This window comes from Aspergillus foveolatus, assembly GCF_047715535.1.
Source record: "Aspergillus foveolatus strain CBS 279.81 unplaced genomic scaffold BDW70scaffold_20, whole genome shotgun sequence".
Classification (NCBI taxonomy): Eukaryota; Fungi; Ascomycota; class Eurotiomycetes; order Eurotiales; family Aspergillaceae; genus Aspergillus; species Aspergillus foveolatus.
The window spans coordinates 144,318-162,708 of record NW_027396084.1 but is presented as its reverse complement, the minus strand read 5'-3'; the positions used below and the strand labels follow the sequence as shown (position 1 = coordinate 162,708).

Below are 18,391 nucleotides of genomic sequence, written 5' to 3'. Positions count from 1 at the left end.
AAGGATGAGGTTATTGCCAATGTTTATTGGCAATTCCTGCAACTCCGCGGTTACATCAATGAAAAGCACCAGCTTACATCTTGGGGCGAATGCTTAGAGCAAGCCCTCTCAGTTCTCGATCCTGAAGAATCATTGGAAGAAGCTACTTTCGTGGCCATTGAGTTACTTCGGTTCGGAATTCTGAATGCAACACAATGGTTCTCACAAGTGTCTGGAGGGCCAATGAGAGGATCTGGTGAGCAGACACACCCATGATGGTAGACTGTTCCTAACAGTACTAGATGAGGACAAGTCTTTCAACATGTTGATTTCCCGCGTTGCCTGTGTTGGCAAGCTGCGGCACAAGAACATTGGCTACTCTGGACCTCTTAGCAGACAGTTACTCTCTTACCGGTCTCTTATCAACGAAGTCCGTACGACACTGCGCAATCTAATTGAAATCACACTTGCCAGCCTTTTCCTCAGCGGCGACGCAAATCGCGACCGTACTGACTGGACTGAACTAGGTGTCAGGTAAGTGTGGCTACCTTGACAAGCAGCCGAATCTAACGTGTTTAGCCTTCCGTTCATTGACGACAACGACTGCGGCCTCGGGATTGCCGTCCGGACATACCTTGACGACCTGCCACTGCAAGCCGAACCGACCTCACAAGAGGCACGCGAAGAGGTAAAAGCCAAGGGCAAGGAGTGGTTCCAGCACAGCGATAGTTTCACACGTAACCTTGAGAGGGCATTCAAACTATGGGACGCGGTATGTTTCTCTCTATCTGTAGACTACGGCTCACGAACCATTGCTTACATTTAATAGGTCTACAAGGGCTCCCAGAATGCGGGGAAGGAGTTCAAGGACGCAAAGATCTGGGCTGATGCCGACAAATGGTTGTCTGACAGACGGTGATTTTTAGCAATATGATGAACTATGGCCACACACGCCTATGATTACGTCGTGTCGGCGGCTATGTTCGCGACAATATACTTGATATACCTTTAATGCTGTTTTCGTAGCTTATCGTGCGGAGTATGCGGAGCCAACGGAGTAAAAGTGAATAGGCTGCATTAGCGAGGAAGATTGGTAGCCACACTATTTTTTACTATCTGTATGCTCACTTCTCGACTGATGACTTCAGTTCGTAGTTCGTATCTAAGTCCCCGGCTTGGTTTTTACAAGTGTCCTCTTTTTAGCCGCAGACCCACGCCATAGCTCCATTATTAATGCTCCCCGACTACTGAACCTCTACTTTCAGCTCGGCCTGAATCCTTTACCCTTCCTAGTCCTCGACAATTGATCTGTCGACCATAACAAACTATATTATTTCACTGGTCTTCGCCTCCGCGAGGATACGTTGCAAAATGGTCCGCGCCAGCACTCTCCTGCTGAGTGGCTTGGTGACTCTCGCCACCGCTCGCTCTGCAGTCCTCGACCTGATTCCCAAGAACTTTGACAAGGTCGTCTTGAACTCCGGCAAGCCGGCCCTCGTTGAATTTTTCGCCCCTTGGTGTGGCCACTGCAAGAATCTCGCCCCGGTCTATGAGGAACTGGGCCAGGCCTTCGCGCACGCCGAAGACAAGGTCAGCATTGCGAAGGTCGATGCTGATGCGAACCGCGATCTCGGCAAGAGGTTCGGGATCCAGGGATTCCCGACTATCAAGTGGTTTGATGGAAAGAGTGAGACACCGGAAGATTATAAGGGTGGACGGGATCTGGAGAGTCTGACGGCCTTCGTTACGGAGAAAACGGGTATCAAGGCGAAGGGAGCGAAGAAGGAGCCGAGTAATGTGGAGATGTTGACGGATACGACCTTCAAGAGTGTCATTGGTGGTGACAAGGATGTATTTGTTGCGTTTACGGCGCCTTGGTGTGGACGTATGGCTCCCTTTATTCTATCCATTTACTTCCTCCGAGCTTGCTAACGGTTCGCATGTAGACTGCAAGAAACTTGCACCGACTTGGGAAACCCTCGCCACAGACTTCGCTCTCGAACCCAACGTCATCATCGCCAAAGTCGACGCCGAAGCCGAGAACTCCAAGGCTACCGCAAAATCCCAGGGCGTAACCGGCTACCCCACGATCAAGTTCTTCGCCAAGGGCTCAACCGAGGGCATTGTTTACCAGGGTGCACGCACTGAGGAAGCCTTTGTCGACTTCGTCAACAATAATGCTGGAACGCACCGTGCTCCTGGCGGCACGTTGGACGAAAAAGCCGGCACCATCCTTGCCCTTGATGAGATTGTCGCGAAGTATATAACTTCCAAGAACTTTGGCGAGCTGGTTGATGAGGCGAAGAAGGTTGCGAAGACTGCCGGTGGAAAGTACGCGGAGTACTATGTTAAGGTTGCGGAGAAGCTGGCACAGAATGAGGAGTACGCGGCTAAGGAGCTTGAGCGGTTGAAGAAGGTGCTTTCTAAGGGTGGCTCTGCGCCGGAGAAGGTGGACGATATGGTATCGCGCAGCAATGTATTGCGTAAATTCTTGGAAGTGGAGGAGAAGGTGGAGGACGTCGTGAAGGACGAGCTATAGATTATCCGACTCTGGGCTAATCTGCATATGGAATGGATTGATGTATAGGTACTGGCCACTACAGATGCAGCGTTCAGGAAAACGTATTAGATTCCTCACTGACCATCGATGAAAGAATGAACATGATGTGATTGGATGTCTTTCCAAATTCTCATTGCGCGGAATCGCAGCAGTACGGGTAATCAAGGATAGGGTATCTCTCAGTAAAAATAACAACCTCCGCAGCAGAAACAGCAGGCGTATGTATATATACACATCACTTCGCGGCAGGAGTCGTCGCCGTGGTCGCCCCTGTCGCCGCGTCCTCTGCAGCCCTCAGCGAAGCCTCCAGTTCATCAAGCCGTCTTGCCATGTCGTCAACTGCCATGTCATTCGATTGAAGTCAGATATAGCCAACCCGCAAACTGGCAGAATAGGGCAACTCACACTTCCCAAACATTTCCCGCGACACGGTATCGAACTTATGCTGCAACTGGTCGAGCAGGTCGTCTACGGCTGCCGTGAATTGGCCTTGAACGTCTGTACTCTGTAGTTGGGCGAGGTATCAGTCTGATCAGCTCCATATGTAGCATGTCAGAGAACTTCAAACCGGTTGTTGAGTTGGGGCCGAAGGAGAGAGGTCTGTTGCCCCCGTAGGTGTAGAATCTTGGTTTGCAGACATTGATTCGGGGTTGCGGTCGTCAATTAACGTTACTGTAGGTAGGGGATCTCGCACGATTAAGTCCTGGAATATAGCAAACGACGTGCAATACCTAGTGCAGCTCCAGGACCGCTCCGTTATCGATAAAGCTCTCGGAGGAATAATCTTCCTTGAGTCACCATACCGTATCGGTGCTAGTTCATGTGCAGCTCAAAAAAATTAGTGGATTGATACTTCGGCTCTCATACAAACATACAATCAAACGCCGCTTCACTCTATTTGCGCTTTTAGGAATTGGATTGAAAATGCCGAAAAGAAGTAAATTGCTCCAGGCTCTCGATGAGCACAAGGGGAGGGACTATGACGCCGAGAAGCAGAAGAAGTTACTTAAGGCTGCCAAAAAGAGGCAGGGCTTGACTGGGAAGGAAGAAGAGAAGGTTTGTTGTTCTCTCACATTTCGGGATTTGATTCTTCGAGTAGTTGCTGATTAAAGTACTAGGTAAAGGAGAAGTCGGTCAAAGACAAGAAGACTGAGGAGTCTGCATCTGAATCCGAGGAGGAGGAAGAGGACAAGGAAGAGAGCACAAACGCCGCCGAGGGCGAAACTTCACAAAATTACGCTGCCGACGACGCCGAAGACGGTGAAGAGGAAGAGGAAGAGGATGATGAAGAAGAGGAGGAAGAAGAGGAAGAAGACATCCCTCTTTCGGACCTCTCTGACGACGAACGCGAAGACGTAATACCGCACCAACGCCTCACAATCAACAACTCGACCGCCATCCTCGCCTCAACAAAGCGCATCTCTTTCATTACCCATTTAACGCCCTTCTCCGAACACAACTCGTTGATCAGCAAGGCTGAAGACGAAATGGATATTCCAGATGCGAACGACGACTTGAATCGCGAGCTGTCGTTCTACAAGACTGCGCAGACGGCGGCCTACACGGCGCGGAAACTCTTGAAGAAGGAGGGTGTCCCGTTCACAAGGCCTGGCGATTACTTTGCAGAAATGGTCAAGAGCGACGAGCATATGGGCAAGATCAAGAAGAAGCTTTATGATGAGGCCGCAAGCAAGAAGGCTGCTGCGGAGGCAAGGAAGCAGCGCGATCTGAAGAAGTTCGGAAAGCAGGTGCAGGTTGCTAAATTGCAGCAGCGCGCTAAGGAAAAGAAGGAGGCCATTGAGAGGATCAATGATTTGAAGAAGAGTGCGTCCTGCGTTTCTTAGGATACTTAAGGTAGCTGTGCTAATGACTTCCACAGAGCGAAAGAATGATACATCCGGCCAAGACGGCGGCGCAGACGACTTGTTTGACGTGGCGGTTGAAGACGCTGTCTCCGAGAATCCACGGAAGCGCGCACGCGGCGATACCAGCGGCCCCAACTTGAAGCGCCAGAAAAAGAATGAGAAGTACGGTTTCGGTGGCAAGAAGCGGCATGCGAAGAGCGGTGATGCGATTTCTAGCGGTGATCTACGTGGATTCTCCGTGAAGAAGATGAAGGGTGCGAGCGGCGGCGCAAAGCGTCCGGGGAAGAGTAAGCGGGCTGCGGCTAGGGGACGGGCATGATTGTATTGCATTGGATGTATATCTTAAGAGGGGGGTGTACTGTATAGTTTATATCTTCTCTTCTGTTTGTTCCAAGAGGATACCGGAATGCTCTTAGTGCGCGTTTGGGATTAGGTCTTAAAAAGCAATTTGTTCCATTGAATACGGAGTAGCGAGGCTACATGTTCTAACTTGAGGCTGGAGCTATGGGTATAAAACAGTCTATGGAATTGTGCTGTGCGTACTGGACGTTGGATGCTTCCCAAGACGCTTCAGTGTGAGGTTCGTGGATGAAGCATGCATAGCCAACAGGTATTTCTGGTGGTTTACGGGAAAGCCCGTCTGAGCATCGAGATGGTCGGGAACATCACATTCGCGAGTACCCACTCGTCGGACACGGTCAGGCGGTGGATGATCCGAGGCGAAAAAGCTGGCTGGCTGATATGTTATACATGGGAGGATACGCTCGATTACCTACTCGCGTTAAGGCACTCTGACATAACAGAAAACGAGGCTTAACGTCCTTCCACGACTGTTTGGGCAGGTGAGCTCAGGCAATCATTGTCAAGCATGGTCCCAATCGTGGCGCTTTAATCCGGTCCAGATAACGCATTTTAATGCTGGGCTGCTTGGTACGTAAATGGTGTTGAGAAAAACTGGCTTGCAGCTTAGGTACCATCCTCGTCGAGTGCGCCGTTCGTTTCACCATTCAGGGCCGCCAGCGCGCCGTCTAGAGTTCCCATATCCCGAATGCGACTCAGGAGGTTGTCAACGCGGAAGTTGACGTTTAGTCTTTTCTCCGCTTCAACTAGCTCAAGCTTCGCCTTTGTATCATCTGCATGCGCAAGGGAATGATCCTGGATCTGTTCCTTGCCGCGCTTGGAGGTACATTTGGTGATGACTTTGTCACAGCCGGGTACTTTGCATACCCAAGTGTCAGCTGGAAGATTAGTATCATGACAAGATCCTGTGTCGGGCACAGGCTCAGCAGCTGAGACCGAGGTATTCCGACTCTGGAGAGTTTCCTGCAGAGGCGTCCTCTCAATAAAAGGAGTTGACTCAGGGTCCGACAGAATCGATCGGGTACGGCGTTTTGCCCTAGTCGTCGACAATGGATCCCTGACGAGGTCATGACCGCGGACCTTGGTAGGAGTCTCAAAAAACTCGTCCATCGCATCTTGATTGTCATCAGAGAGATCGTAATCGGCTGTTGTGCTTCGAGCCCGCTTTCCAGTCCTCTTACTTGCTATTTGACTCTTTGGTCGTAGTACAGATTTCCGATGGCGAGGTCTCCGCTGCTTCGGCTGTTCATGTTCACTTTCTTCGTCGGTGCCATCATCCTCGATAATACGCGGCCGTAACGGAGTGAATGTCACATTTGCCGGAGTATTCTTTTTCGAAGCAGCTTTTAGCTCCCTGTAGACGACCTTCTTAGACCAGTCAAAAGTATTCGTCTTTGCATTGTTTAAAGACTCAAGAATGATAGCAGCGGTTGTTGATATAAGGTTCTGTGCATACTCCAGTTCGTCGATTTCGAAGCGCGCCATTAAAGTCGACGTTACCAACTCTAGGTTCAGTTGCCGCTTCGCGAGATACCCTGCTTCTTTAAGATCAAGGATGACTTGGTAAATGGCGTCTGCCTGCGCCTTGGAGACGACCGTCGGGTCTGGCGTAGTTGCCCTGGTTTCCATCTCTACATCTTCATCCTCAGGCTTGTCCTCCCCATTATCTTCTTCTTCCGTTTCAGCATCCTTCGATTCCTTTTGAGCACGTAGCTCCTCATAGTCCTCCTAGAAACCCGTCAGAGCTAACGTAAGCCTTGGAGATCTTGCAAAACATACCGGAAATTTCTCGCAAAGATGCGCAAATATACTCGTTTCAGCCCAGTTCACGTCTTCTTCACCTCTTATCATGCGCGACATCAAGAAATTATGATGCTTGTAGAAGACCTCCAATGAATCGTCGCCGTCTTCACAGATCCCATGTGTATGAAGCACATATTCATCACATAGGTGCTCCAGGCTCGGGGACGCCCAACTTTTCCTCCTCCTTCTACTGCTCCTTTTCGGCTTATGTCGATCGGCCAGAAAGTAGAGCAGGTCAATCGCCTCCACAACCTCATTGAACATCGGCCGGTACCCCTTCGCGGGGGAGATGGAGAACCAGCCAGCCCGGCCGGCAACCCAAATTCCAACACCGCCGTCGTTGTGCTGGCCGTAGGCAAAGTGACTCACATCGTCGAGCACGATGCGCTTTGTAAGGTAATCTGGATCGAGAACTGATGCGACAGAGGGAGCACGTCAGCTATGCTGATGGTCTGCATGGTAAAGTAGAAGGTAGACTAACCGAGGGATTCCTGTTCTTCTTCCACCTCTTCCAGACAGCCCGTCACCTGGACCGGGTTCTCTGGGCTGGCCGTGAGAAGATTGGCATAACGCGACTTGCCAGGAACCAGGATTCTGACCTCGGACAAGCTAAATTCTTCCCAATCGTTCTCGTCGACGAGTGAGGGATCTCTTGCGCGCAGAACGCTATCTTCTCGGGCTGTCATTTCCTTGGAGGTTGCATGACGCCTTGATTGGGATCATAGAATGTCCAGCCTGGAGGGTTGGGGTCAAAAAGAGGGTGAATGAGTTGATGACATGGGGCCCTCCTGTGATCTTACTGGTCCGTCACTGTAATCGCTGGAGTCCGGCCCCGGGGAATAATGTTCAGTTCCTTCCTTTAGCTTTAAATTGAAAATTCTTAGAAGCTCAAATTTGAAATTTTATTATATTTATTTTTCTATTACGCCGTGGTCTGGATTGCTTGGATCTTCACCACTGCTCTTGCCCAATCTGATTTTCTATTATCCTGCAGCCGATGGGCTTTCGCCAGGGATTGAGGCTATTTCGCACGACCATGTCCGGGGAAAAGATCTACGAGGGCGTCTTTGGTACGTCTATCACGTAGCAATACCTCCGTACCTGCAGCTAACATACCAAGCCGTTCATAAGCCGCAGGGAGTCACCTCCGCCGACGTGATTCGAAAACTCCAGCATCACTTCAACCCGTCTGAGCTCTTCAGGCCATGGCTCGAAACGGAGCGCGCAAAGCGCAACCGCGAAAGCAACTTCCAGCGTAGACGCCGCCGCTCTCAGCGCCTCGATGTTAAAATTGGGCATGGTGGGACCCTCGACCCTCTTGCAACTGGGGTCCTCGTCACCGGTGTCGGGAAGGGGACCAAATTCCTCAATGATTTCTTAGGATGCACAAAGACGTACGAGACGGTTGTAATCTTCGGCGCAGAGACAGACTCGTATGACCGGTTGGGGAAGATTGTTCGGCGAGCACCCTATGAGCATATTACTCGCGAAGCGGTCGAGAAAGCACTCGAGCAGTTCCGTGGGAAGATTATGCAGCGCCCCCCTATTTTCTCTGCGCTCAAGGTCCAAGGGAAGAAACTGTACGAATATGCTAGGGAAGGTAAAGAGCCGCCGATTGAGATCCAGTCTAGGCCCGTTGAGGTTACCGATTTAAGAATCGTGGAGTGGTATGAGCCTGGGACGCATGAGTATACGTGGCCTGAGGAGGAGGCTCCCGCGGATGAGAGGGCCGTTGCGGAAAAGCTGTTGGCGAAAGATGATTCCCTTCCTATCGCTCCGGCCGCAGATGATGCTGATGGTTCTTCGAAACGCAAATCGCCTCCGGCAGAGGTATCCGAAGGCGACGAAACGACTGCTTCAAATGCTGCAGCGAAGAAGCAGAAGGTGTCCGCTGAAGGCGAGGCAGCATCGGCTCCCGAGCAGACCAAAGCCCCAGAAGCTGTGGAGGAAGCGACCATAAAGACGAAACCTGAATCCGCAGAAGAATTGAATCCCCTAGCACCGCCACCTGCGGTCAAAATTACCATGACTGTTTCCTCCGGTTTCTACGTCCGCTCTTTGGCGCATGATCTAGGCAAGGCTTTGGGTAGCTGTGGTCTCATGAGCGCGCTCGTCCGATCCCGTCAAGCAGACTACACCCTGGAGCCAGATAAAGTTCTGGAGTACAAGGACCTCGACGCCGGAGAAGAGGTCTGGGGTCCCAAAGTCAAGGGCTTCCTTGAAGAATGGGAGAGAAAGAGAGCTGCAGAAGAACGCTCAAATTAGACAGACAATTGTGCTCAACTCCATGATGCAAAATACAATTGAGGGTATAGAAAGATTCAATACGGTTATAGCCCCTAAAACAAACGTCTAGCACTGGCTGCCGTAGCAAGTCTGACTCGTGATCCATTCATATTCGAAAAATGTCGAGCAGAAAAGAAAGTATAAATTTGAATAGTAAATGACGCCTCAGATGCAGTGTCAAGAGAGAGATAGCCGGTAAGATGACAAAAGGAAAATCGTTTTGAGAGGGTATACCGCTGGAAACATGCATGATAGGGAAAGAAGCCAAGTTAGTGTTGGAAGAAAACGAATGCATGTAATTGAGATTTTAGATCGGAAGAGATGTAAGTGAATGTTATTGAACGGAGTTATTTCGACGCAAGTCGCTGATGAGTGCTATGGGCGTTGACAAGAGCTATATCAATTAGTCCTCTGTGTATGTCAGATATATGGCATATAACTTACTTTGGAGAACAAACGCCTGCCCTTGCCTTGATTCGCACGCGCATTGAAGAGTGCTCCCGTCTAAAAAGTCCAACAAAATACTGTTGGAGAGCTCTTGCCGTTCCTCGTCAGGTATGCATGGAGTTTTGAACTCAGTCAGATGGTATCGTTTGACCATGTTGCGATTACTCGAGTCGACGTTACCCGGTGTCAAGACTAAAAAGCCTTGGTTGTCAATTCGGATGAATCGCCGTTTCCAAAGAAGGGTATCAGGAAACTGGACATTGACCTCGCCAATCTCAACCGCCGCAGGAGGCTCCACTGTTCTCTTAGGACCTTCTACACACGGCATGCCGTTCTCCTCCTTGAGTGTTGCGCTTCTTGAGCTGGCAGTGCTTCGGCGCGACGGTGAAGTGAGCGATGACATGCGGCGAAGAAGCCTGGAAGTACGAGACTCCTTCTTCTCTTCAGGGGAAGATGCCGAAGCTTCACTGGGAGATCTCGAAAGAAAATATCCGTCATTCTTGGACGACACGGACAATCTACTGTCGGAACGAGGTAGCGCACCAGCCACAAGGGGTTTAGGCGAGTCGGCTGGAGAGGCAGACTTGCTGCGCAATTCGTCTTTGCTCGCAGTAGACTCCAGAGTTAGGATTTGAGATGAAGAGTCATCCGGGGTACCATTCTCCACAGTGAGCGGGCTAGCCTGTAGATTGAGTGCGCAGGGCTCCGTAGCGGTATTCAAGCCGTTCTTGTCAGCAATGGGTTCACGTACAATGCGTGTCGTGACAGATACGGAGCTTGTGGGACGTTCAGCATTGGTGCTGGTTCTGGATTCAGGTCGTCTTAAGCTGGCGGCTCGAGAAAAGGGCTCCGGTGCAAGTCGCGTCATGTCCGAGTTGCCGCCGCCATATGATATAGAAGCTCGCTTTCGAAGAGATTCGAAGGAGGCCGCGGTTGGGTTAGTGACACCCACGCTCGGAGTCGCCGGTCCATCACGACTGCTCGAAAACTGCTCAAGGGCCTTAATGCGCTTGGAGATTCCAGAAGAAACATTGATCTTTTTGGCCACTAGCACAGGTCCCGTGGAGGTTTCGGCCGGTGAGAACGAACTCGAAACGGACCTGCCGGTAGCTAACGTGGGTGTGTTGGGAAACTGATGTCCAGTAGCACTGGGGTTAGAAACCGCACGCGAATTTCTCCATGCATCAGGCGCAGCTTGGGAATTCCCTCCGTTTGAATAACCCGGGGAGAGCGGGGACTTTCCAACTGAGATGGGCTTTGCCTCCTCGACCGTGGCGCTTTTCAGTTCTTCCATGAGGGAATCATCGGAAAGCATGTCGTCATCGGAATAATCGGGAGTTGGGACTTGTATAGGCTCTAAGGCAGGTCTGCGTCTCTCCTTTCGGGTTGTTGCGTTCTCTTGGTCTACGTCTATAGCTTCAGACGGTGGCGCATTCTGCAGCTCGATGCGGTTGGAACCGGTCACGGCTGAAGAGTCGGTGACAGACTCTGACTTCGACTCGGATTCGAGAGATGTTGGTGGAAGGATTGACTGGGGTTGAATGTTTTCGTTTGAATTGGCGGGCACGGCTACCTCGTTTTTGTTTATAACATAAGACTTCTCGTCGGCCGGTGGGGGAGTTGCGATAATTTCTTCTGCCTCCAAGTCTGGGGGTTTCTGAGAATTGTTTTCAGGTGGGACGTCAACAACGGCGCTAGAAGTGCCGGTGCCGCACTTAATTTCATTTCCAGTGGGCCCGGTTGGATCTTCTTGGATAGAATACGCCTCGGATTCGGACAGAGAGGGTCCCTCTGTTGTCTTTTCGTTGTCAATCAATTCCGTGTTTGCGGGTGAGTACGTGGTACTCGGCAGCATATAGTCTGACTGATCATTGACCGTCTCTACAACTGGCGTCTCCTGGGTGGAGCCTAACGGATCCTTGGCCTGCTCTTGATCTCCAGCGAGTCGAATAGCGACAGGCTTCTCTGTTTCAGGTTGTATAACGGGGCCCTGACCCTTGTTGTCATTTTCCGAAATGCTAGATAACCTCTGGCGGCTCCTATTATACTTCTGGTGCTCAGAGTGTGACCCGACATCCCCTATGTCGTTCACATCTGATGTTGCATTGTTGCTTTCTTTATTAGCTGCCTCAGTCTGTTTCGCTGCTTGTGCTCTCCTTTGCATTTGTGATTTGCGTAACTGAAGCGCTTTCATAAGCCTCTCCTTTTCGTTAGAAGTTGATGAAGTGGATAGTGCGCTCAGTGACTTGGCCCCAGGAGAAAGCTGAGGCCTCGAAATTGACATTGTAGACGGGGGCACCAATAGAGGAGGTACCGGCGGCACCTTGGCAGTTGGAGTTGCAACGGGATTTCCCTGGGAACGAGGACGAGCGAAGGCAGGGTTGGGCTTGCGAAATGGGGATGCTCGTATACCAGCAGGCAAAGAAGCGACAGGGCGTTGTTCAGCGCTACGAACGAGATTACCCGCTGTGCGCGGCCGTCCACTTTCATCTAGCGAAGGCCGCGGTCCTAGCTTCACCTTAGGCTTTATTCCGGCTCCGCGTTCGAGGTCTCGTATAGAAGGCCTCGCCGACTGCGTAGACTGTCGGGACTCCGTTCGTGTCAGAGATAAATCTTCGGGATGATCCCTCGATGAAGCCGGCCGTGCATCCACAGAGGCAGATTGAGTGAGGCCATTGACGCGATCATCATTGGGACTTGTTGGTGCGGATACATCGCCTTTGAGGCCTTGCGGCGCAGTTGAGGCTACTGATGGCGGCACGACTGTGGCTTCCGACGCTTGGCTAAAAGATCTCTGTCGGGCATCCTGGAGTGGCGCTTGGGTCTGCACCGTAGCCCTTGCGGGAGATTCCTCTGCATCTTCCGCGATCTCCATCAGTCTCCGACGGCGGAGCGAGCTCGAAGAAGAAGTGATAGAACCTGACGCGGTGTGTAGCAGACACGCGGATGAAAGGGCGCTTTCCGTCAATTCGGACGGTTGCGATAGGGAGAAAACTGTATCATGAGGCGAGAACCTATCGAGGACCGATTGGAACTGGACGGTGGTTCGGGCTACGACGAGTTGAACAGTTTGTTAGTAGTGCCCAAATACAAGATTGTTCATAGCGGAGCAAACCTCGCACGAGTCGGGATAGGTCCTCAGGGAGATAGCTGAGTACAACCTTCCGCCGACGATATTGTAGAAAGCCATAAAGAGGGGAGCATTCCTCGTAGTTTTCGATCGCATTTCGCACATCGGGAACACCTCCTGTCCCGCGCTCATGGAGAGCTATTTCATCCCTTGACACGTAGCGTAGAAGAAACCTATCGAGAATGATATGCGTTAGGAGGGATTCTAGAAGGCGAATATCGATGAACTTACCATCCTCCAGCCTCAGTGAGAGCAACCTGGTAGGCTTCAAGGACCGTGGGACTATCTAACCCATTGAGAGACATGGCGCGGACCGCATCAGGCTGAAGCAGACCCCAACCTCGGAATGTGACACCTGAAAGGGCGTTTGTGGTTGTACAAACAAGGAGGGGGAGGGGATCTCCAAGGAGGAGGGATTCGAACGAGGACAGGTACCGGTACAGTACAAGACAAAACGAGCGACGATAGCAAAGAAATGAATGAATGGGCCGGCCTTCAAGAGAAAGATGCGATGAGGACCAAAATGGTTCCTGAAACGAATGCTTGGAGAGCGGCCAACTGCACAACTCACGAACCGTCAGGGGGAAGGGGACTCCCGGGTAATGTTAGTAGTGGCCCACTCTTGGGCGAGTTCGACAGCGAACTGAACTGTCCACTGTTGTAGTTTAGATCCGGTGGTTCCTGGGCTACCCAATTCTGAAACGATTCCAATGCTCAATTCCGACTGGCTGTTCAGCTTGGATCGAAGTCTCGAAAATGGGGAAGGCCGTGGTCCGTGGGTACTGGAAGCTCAGAAAGTCAGAACAAAAATGTCACTTTGGGGTCATGCTGAAGACTCTTAAGGATATTCTCAACAGGGCCGGCTGAGCTGGTGAGGGAGCCACGACGACGCTGATTTCCCCCGCGGCACTTCTACTGTTGTACCGTTAACATTGCGCGTTGATCGTAGATGGGCAATCTATGTTTTTATGGCGATCCAGAATCCCACCGTGATACGATAGTCCAGTGCCGGTGCCCAACCAGTATGGTTCCACGGCGCTTGGCGAGAACTGTTGAAATGAGAAGGCTGTCACCAGTGGCATTCTAGAAGCTTTCCTATTTGAACAGCTACCTTGTTCACTTTAAAGTAAACAAAATGTACTTTGAGTAAAGGGGATGTCGATGACCACAGATTTCCAAGAATCGCTCGACTCCGCCTAGCCAGAGCAATCCGACTCGGAATGCGCCGACGCGGGGAATAACTTCAAAGCATTGCCCATTCCACAATTGTCTTCATATCATCTTCGGTGCAGAATTTCGCTTGATACCTTGATTAACTCTCCCAGTGTTATCACTAGGTCTCTCAGATTACGACGAACTACGATGCCGTCTCTTCCCAAGCCCTCCTCCCTGAGGGAGCTGCCACAGGAGGAGCAATTCCAGGTTCTCGACACCCTTTTCGAGTCGTCACCAGAGCTTCACACTCTTATGGCCCCGATCCTCGCTAATCAGACGTTCTCCTCATACGCAAGCTTGATCGATGCCGTGGGAGGCCGGATGTCGGCACTCTCGGCGGCCAATTCACCGACCGATCGAGACATCCTCGTGGGTATTCTCGGATCGCATCCCCGTCTAGGCCAGCCGAAAGGGGCCGCGGCAGAGCATCTGAGCGAGCTGAGCAAAAGGGAGCAGGCGGATCTCAATGCCGGCGCGGAGGAGCAAGCAGAGAAGCTGCGGTTGTTGAACGCTGAATATGAAGAAAAGTTCCCAGGGCTACGATTTGTGTATGTGATGTTGGTCATGAAAGTGGTCTGGATTGAGGCTAACATTCTACTATAGGACTTTCGTGAATGGCCGGAGTCGGGATGTGATTATGGAGGAGATGCGCGCAAGGATCGATCGAGGCGATACCGAGCGGGAGATTGAAGATATTATCCAGGTAAGTCATGCACATGAACTGCGGCGGCGAGAAGAATTCTTATCTTGTCGGCAGGGCATGGTCGATATCGCGAAAGATCGGGCGAAGAAGTTGTCAGACTGAAGGCTCAAGCTGCTGATAAACCGGCCTGACAGCTTGAGTACAGTCTCGATTGGAGGAAAATCGCCGGCGCCTCCGAAAAAAAAAATGGCTGTCAAGATAATGCAAGGAATATGGCTTTCCTTGATGGAGTTCTCGTAGTAGTATAATTATTGGCCGAACTGAGTTTCTGGAGACGGAGTCGCCGGAGTAACTATGATTTCATAGAGGGTCTTTATCCGCATGCCAGGGTCCAGAACGGGCGCGTTTTCTCTCTAAAATGAGACAAGAGGCAAGATTGACTTGACTGTCAGCCACAAGAGGAATCTCCCAGTATCCTCTCCATTGCTCCAATAATAATAAACCTGTTCAGCCCCAGACTGAGATAGTACGACCACTAACTGCTCCAGTACCACGAACTAATAATTAATCGCGCCGCGCTCGATCCCGACCCTTCCACTCCTTCACCTTTTCTCCCTTTTCTTCCTTATCGTCGCAACTCGCCCATCGACCATCGCATAGGCGATGAATAAAAGCCACCCATGGCGCAGGCGGAGGCTCAGAGAGCGCCTGGAGACGGCTCAGGGTCTTCGGTCTCGGTCTCACGGGCTTCCACCATCCCCGCGATCGTCACCAGTGACCCCTCGGGTTCAACCACCAACAACGACTACAGTCTCGCGGACGAGTCCAGCCCCATAACTCCAGTTAGATCTGGACTGACCCGGAATTCCAACTCTTTTCCCATTGGTATGTTCTTGTCACAAGACGCCGCGATCTGACCTGTCCGGTACCTTCGCGCCTCGTGTCCCGAAACCCCGGAAGCCCCGGGGTGATATTTTGCGCAAGGATCACTATTCGCTGATCGCTGCTTGCTTTTTCTTTGCCAGGATCCGCGGCGTCCGATGTTGCTTCCGGCTCGAGTGGGATTCTCAATCAACAAGATGCGACTACTGCGAGAAAGCCTTTGCGCCCAGGCCCCGCGCCTCATGGCTCAGGCTCAGGCTCAGGCTCTGGCCTCGTTGGTAGAAATTCCACATCCTCGCCCACCGTTTGGGAAAGCGCCGATTCCAGCGCGATTGACCCGCTGTCACAAGTAAGGTCGTCCCGTTTTTAAGTCTTCTGCAGCATGTGAGCACTAGCGGCTAATCGCGTTGGCTTGCGACCATTACAGCACATCATCAAGCGCACCAACACCCAAAAATCGATCCCGCTGAAATTATTGGGAAGAGCGTCTTACGAGGCTGAAGCTGGCGGTTCGGACAGGTATAGCCCTGTCGAACAGGGCCCCAACCGCGGCGACCAAGCGCCGCAGAGACCCCTCAAAGAGAAGAAGTATGTCCTGCTTGTTTCCCCTGAAGCTGGGCCTGAGTACGCACATCGGATTTCGGTTACGTTCATCTCCGAGCTGCGCATATAATAATTCCATAATGCACCCCGCTTTGTTTCTGCTGCGCTTTGGGTCCTCGTCTTTTAAAGACTGTTTAAACTGACAACATCATAGGAAAGGCGTTTCTTTCCTAAGTCGCATCCTTCCCGGCAAAAAGAAAGATCTATTCTCCGATGAAGACGACAATGTATCAGAAATGGGGAATGCAGGCAATAATGCCGCTGCCGCTGCGCAACCAATAGGCTTCTTTCCTCGGTTTCCACCACCGCCAAAGTATGCCCGAGTTAGGGCTCATTACAAGAAGGAGAAGACCTTCAACCGGGTTTTTCAAGCTCAGGAATTGGAAGGCGTCGATACTTCAGCCCAAACCGATCAAGACGAGCGTCCCGACACAGGAGATTCGCAAAATGGCAAATCTACTGGAAAAGCCATATGGGCTTTGGTCTTTTCAAAAGACGGCAAATATCTTGCTGCCGCTGGTCAAGACCGGAAGGTTCGGGTCTGGCAGGTCATTGCGTCGCCCGAAGATCGAGAAGTGAGTGAGTCAGAGGGCGAGGATGACGAGCTGCCGCGGTTAAAAGCGCCAGTCTTTAAGGAAAAGCCGGTTCAGGTGTACGGCAGTCATAGCGGAAGTATTCTTGATCTGAGCTGGAGCAAGGTATGATATCTGCCAGCATATACGGCTGTCCGTACTAATTGTCTCAGAACAACTTCCTTCTTTCGTCGTCGATGGACAAAACCGTTCGACTGTGGCACGTTTCGCGTCCAGAGTGTCTGTGTTGCTTCAAACACAGCGATTTTGTGACGTCAATTCAATTCCATCCGCGTGATGACCGCTTCTTCCTTGCAGGGTCTTTGGACATGAAGCTTCGGCTTTGGAGCATTCCAGACAAGAGCGTGGCGTTTAATGTGACAGTGCCAGACATGATCACGTCGGTCTCTTTTACTCCGGATGGAAGGCACTCAATGGCAGGATGTCTCAATGGGATGTTGAATATATACGAAACGGACGGCCTGAAACCGGCAGGGAATATTCATGTTCGCTCGGCACGGGGCCGTAACGCAAAGGGTAGTAAGATTACTGGTATCGACTCCATGGTTTTGCCTCAGAATGACCCGGAAGGCACGGTGAAGCTCCTAGTAACGAGCAACGATTCACGCATTCGCCTTTATGACTTTCGAGACCGGAGTCTGGAAGCCAAGTTTCGCGGGAATGAGAATACATGCAGCCAGATCCGGGCTAGTTTTTGTGACGACGGGAAGCATGTGATCTGCGGTAGTGAGGATCGTAGAGCCTATATATGGCCTATGGGGCCGGTTGAAAAAGACGCTGATAAACGGGCCTTTGAGGTGCTTGACACCCAGTCGGCGATGGTGACGGCTGCCATCATGGCCCCAAAATCGACGAAGCAGATTCTAGGACTTTCAGAAGATCCGATTTATGACCTGTGCAACCCACCACCGGTAACCCTTGAGAGCAGCACCAAAAAGGAAAATGGCCGACAGAGCCGCCTGTCCACGGCCAGTAAGCTGGCCCAAGAGTCACCCGGGTTTCAAGCACGTTCTGCTCACCCGGATGGGAATATCATCATCGCAGCCGACTACTCAGGAAAGATCAAGGTCTTTCGACAGGACTGCGCGCATAACAAGCGCCGGTATGATAGCTGGGACACTCACTCGACGATCTCCCGGCGGCTCCTCCGCCGGTCCAACTCGGCGCGGCAGAGCATCGCCTCCTCTATCGGCAAGGAGTCCTCCCACAAGACGCCGTCGGAACGGATAATCTCGTGGCGCAACTCCGTCATTGGGCATGACGGCACAAATAACAGAGACCAGCAGCCACCAAGGACTCGAAGCCCGTCCCCACAGAAGGCAATGCGAGAGGCCTCTCGGAACTCAAGTCCGGGGCGCGGATCATCCGGCGCACGCGGTGAATGCCGCTCAGCCTACACCGCATCCCCACCGCCATCAGCATATAAGTCATCGTTTTCTAGTCCGCGATCAAGCTTCGTCGAGAAAATGCGGCCTACCGGAGCCGGTTCTGGGTCGAAACCTGAGGACCCCCGCGTGGTGCCTGCGCCGCTGTCGGCAGCTGCATTGATCAAGGGAAGAGACGACAATGATAACCCACTCTGGCTACAAGGTGACCAAAGCTATGCCTTCTATAATAAAATCACCCAGGACGCACTTGCAGTTCACCGCAACTCTCCGGGCCTTCTAGACCCAAACCCACGGCCAAGTCCGGAGCGGAAACTCACTAGAGCTAGCATACTGAGCAGCGAGTATGCGTCCTCCGATGCCTCCGATGCTGACAATGACGTTCTCAAATGCGATAGCTGCTGGGGTACAAATTTCAAGGCGACCAAAAGTCGAAACGGCAAGCAGCGCTTGATATGCGTGCGGTGTTCTCGCCCCATCAGCTCCATTGCTGGATAATTCGTTGTCTAACCATTTTCTTCACTCTTCGAGCTTCGCATATATATTACCTTCTTTGGCACGCATATAAGCTGGTGCTGAACATATTGATGGAATGCGTCATGGTTATATTTATTGTTGATGTATGGGCGTCGATGTAGGT

At 51.6% G+C, this 18,391-nt stretch overlaps 8 protein-coding genes across 8 annotated transcripts; 5 read left to right on the top strand and 3 right to left on the bottom strand.

Moving 5' to 3' along the window:
• Positions 1-1,177: 1,177 nt before the first annotated feature.
• On the top strand, positions 1,178-2,654 carry BDW70DRAFT_135043 (protein disulfide isomerase family protein). The gene is made up of 2 exons (XM_073736614.1): positions 1,178-1,864; positions 1,926-2,654. Exons 1-2 carry the CDS (start codon positions 1,351-1,353, stop codon positions 2,516-2,518), a joined length of 1,107 nt encoding a protein of 368 aa, XP_073596577.1. The 5' UTR covers positions 1,178-1,350; the 3' UTR covers positions 2,519-2,654.
• Positions 2,601-3,240, bottom strand: BDW70DRAFT_135042 (heat shock factor-binding 1 family protein). Its single transcript, XM_073736613.1, has 3 exons — positions 3,108-3,240; positions 2,945-3,044; positions 2,601-2,878 (listed from the first exon to the last, which is right to left on the bottom strand). Exons 1-3 carry the CDS (start codon positions 3,177-3,179, stop codon positions 2,775-2,777), a joined length of 276 nt encoding a protein of 91 aa, XP_073596576.1. The 5' UTR covers positions 3,180-3,240; the 3' UTR covers positions 2,601-2,774.
• A 181-nt stretch (positions 3,241-3,421) lies between these two features.
• Positions 3,422-4,820, top strand: BDW70DRAFT_135040 (EBP2 family rRNA-processing protein). Its single transcript, XM_073736612.1, has 3 exons — positions 3,422-3,595; positions 3,658-4,363; positions 4,419-4,820. The coding sequence occupies exons 1-3, from the start codon at positions 3,464-3,466 to the stop codon at positions 4,721-4,723; spliced, it is 1,143 nt and encodes a 380-aa protein (XP_073596575.1). The 5' UTR covers positions 3,422-3,463; the 3' UTR covers positions 4,724-4,820.
• A 475-nt stretch (positions 4,821-5,295) lies between these two features.
• Positions 5,296-7,292, bottom strand: BDW70DRAFT_42279 (uncharacterized protein). Its single transcript, XM_073743977.1, has 3 exons — positions 7,049-7,292; positions 6,544-6,980; positions 5,296-6,492 (listed from the first exon to the last, which is right to left on the bottom strand). The coding sequence occupies exons 1-3, from the start codon at positions 7,251-7,253 to the stop codon at positions 5,371-5,373; spliced, it is 1,764 nt and encodes a 587-aa protein (XP_073596574.1). The 5' UTR covers positions 7,254-7,292; the 3' UTR covers positions 5,296-5,370.
• Positions 7,293-7,603: 311 nt separating this feature from the next.
• Positions 7,604-8,832, top strand: BDW70DRAFT_159395 (pseudouridine synthase PUS4; the record flags this gene model as incomplete). The annotated part of the gene is made up of 2 exons (XM_073740687.1): positions 7,604-7,637; positions 7,688-8,832. 2 exons carry the CDS (start codon positions 7,604-7,606, stop codon positions 8,830-8,832), a joined length of 1,179 nt encoding a protein of 392 aa, XP_073596573.1.
• A 184-nt stretch (positions 8,833-9,016) lies between these two features.
• BDW70DRAFT_42267 (putative GPI-anchored cell surface glycoprotein) lies at positions 9,017-12,925 on the bottom strand. Its single transcript, XM_073743976.1, has 4 exons — positions 12,662-12,925; positions 12,416-12,603; positions 9,298-12,351; positions 9,017-9,247 (listed from the first exon to the last, which is right to left on the bottom strand). Exons 1-4 carry the CDS (start codon positions 12,733-12,735, stop codon positions 9,201-9,203), a joined length of 3,363 nt encoding a protein of 1,120 aa, XP_073596572.1. The 5' UTR covers positions 12,736-12,925; the 3' UTR covers positions 9,017-9,200.
• Positions 12,926-13,792: 867 nt separating this feature from the next.
• On the top strand, positions 13,793-14,450 carry BDW70DRAFT_159393 (2-oxo-4-hydroxy-4-carboxy-5-ureidoimidazoline decarboxylase; the record flags this gene model as incomplete). Its single annotated transcript, XM_073740686.1, has 3 exons — positions 13,793-14,193; positions 14,249-14,348; positions 14,403-14,450. 3 exons carry the CDS (start codon positions 13,793-13,795, stop codon positions 14,448-14,450), a joined length of 549 nt encoding a protein of 182 aa, XP_073596571.1.
• A 268-nt stretch (positions 14,451-14,718) lies between these two features.
• On the top strand, positions 14,719-18,249 carry BDW70DRAFT_167768 (WD40-repeat-containing domain protein; the record flags this gene model as incomplete). The annotated part of the gene is made up of 5 exons (XM_073742309.1): positions 14,719-15,173; positions 15,314-15,519; positions 15,598-15,758; positions 15,928-16,471; positions 16,519-18,249. The coding sequence occupies exons 1-5, from the start codon at positions 14,969-14,971 to the stop codon at positions 18,247-18,249; spliced, it is 2,847 nt and encodes a 948-aa protein (XP_073596570.1). The 5' UTR covers positions 14,719-14,968.
• Between the last annotated feature and the right edge of the window lie 142 nt (positions 18,250-18,391).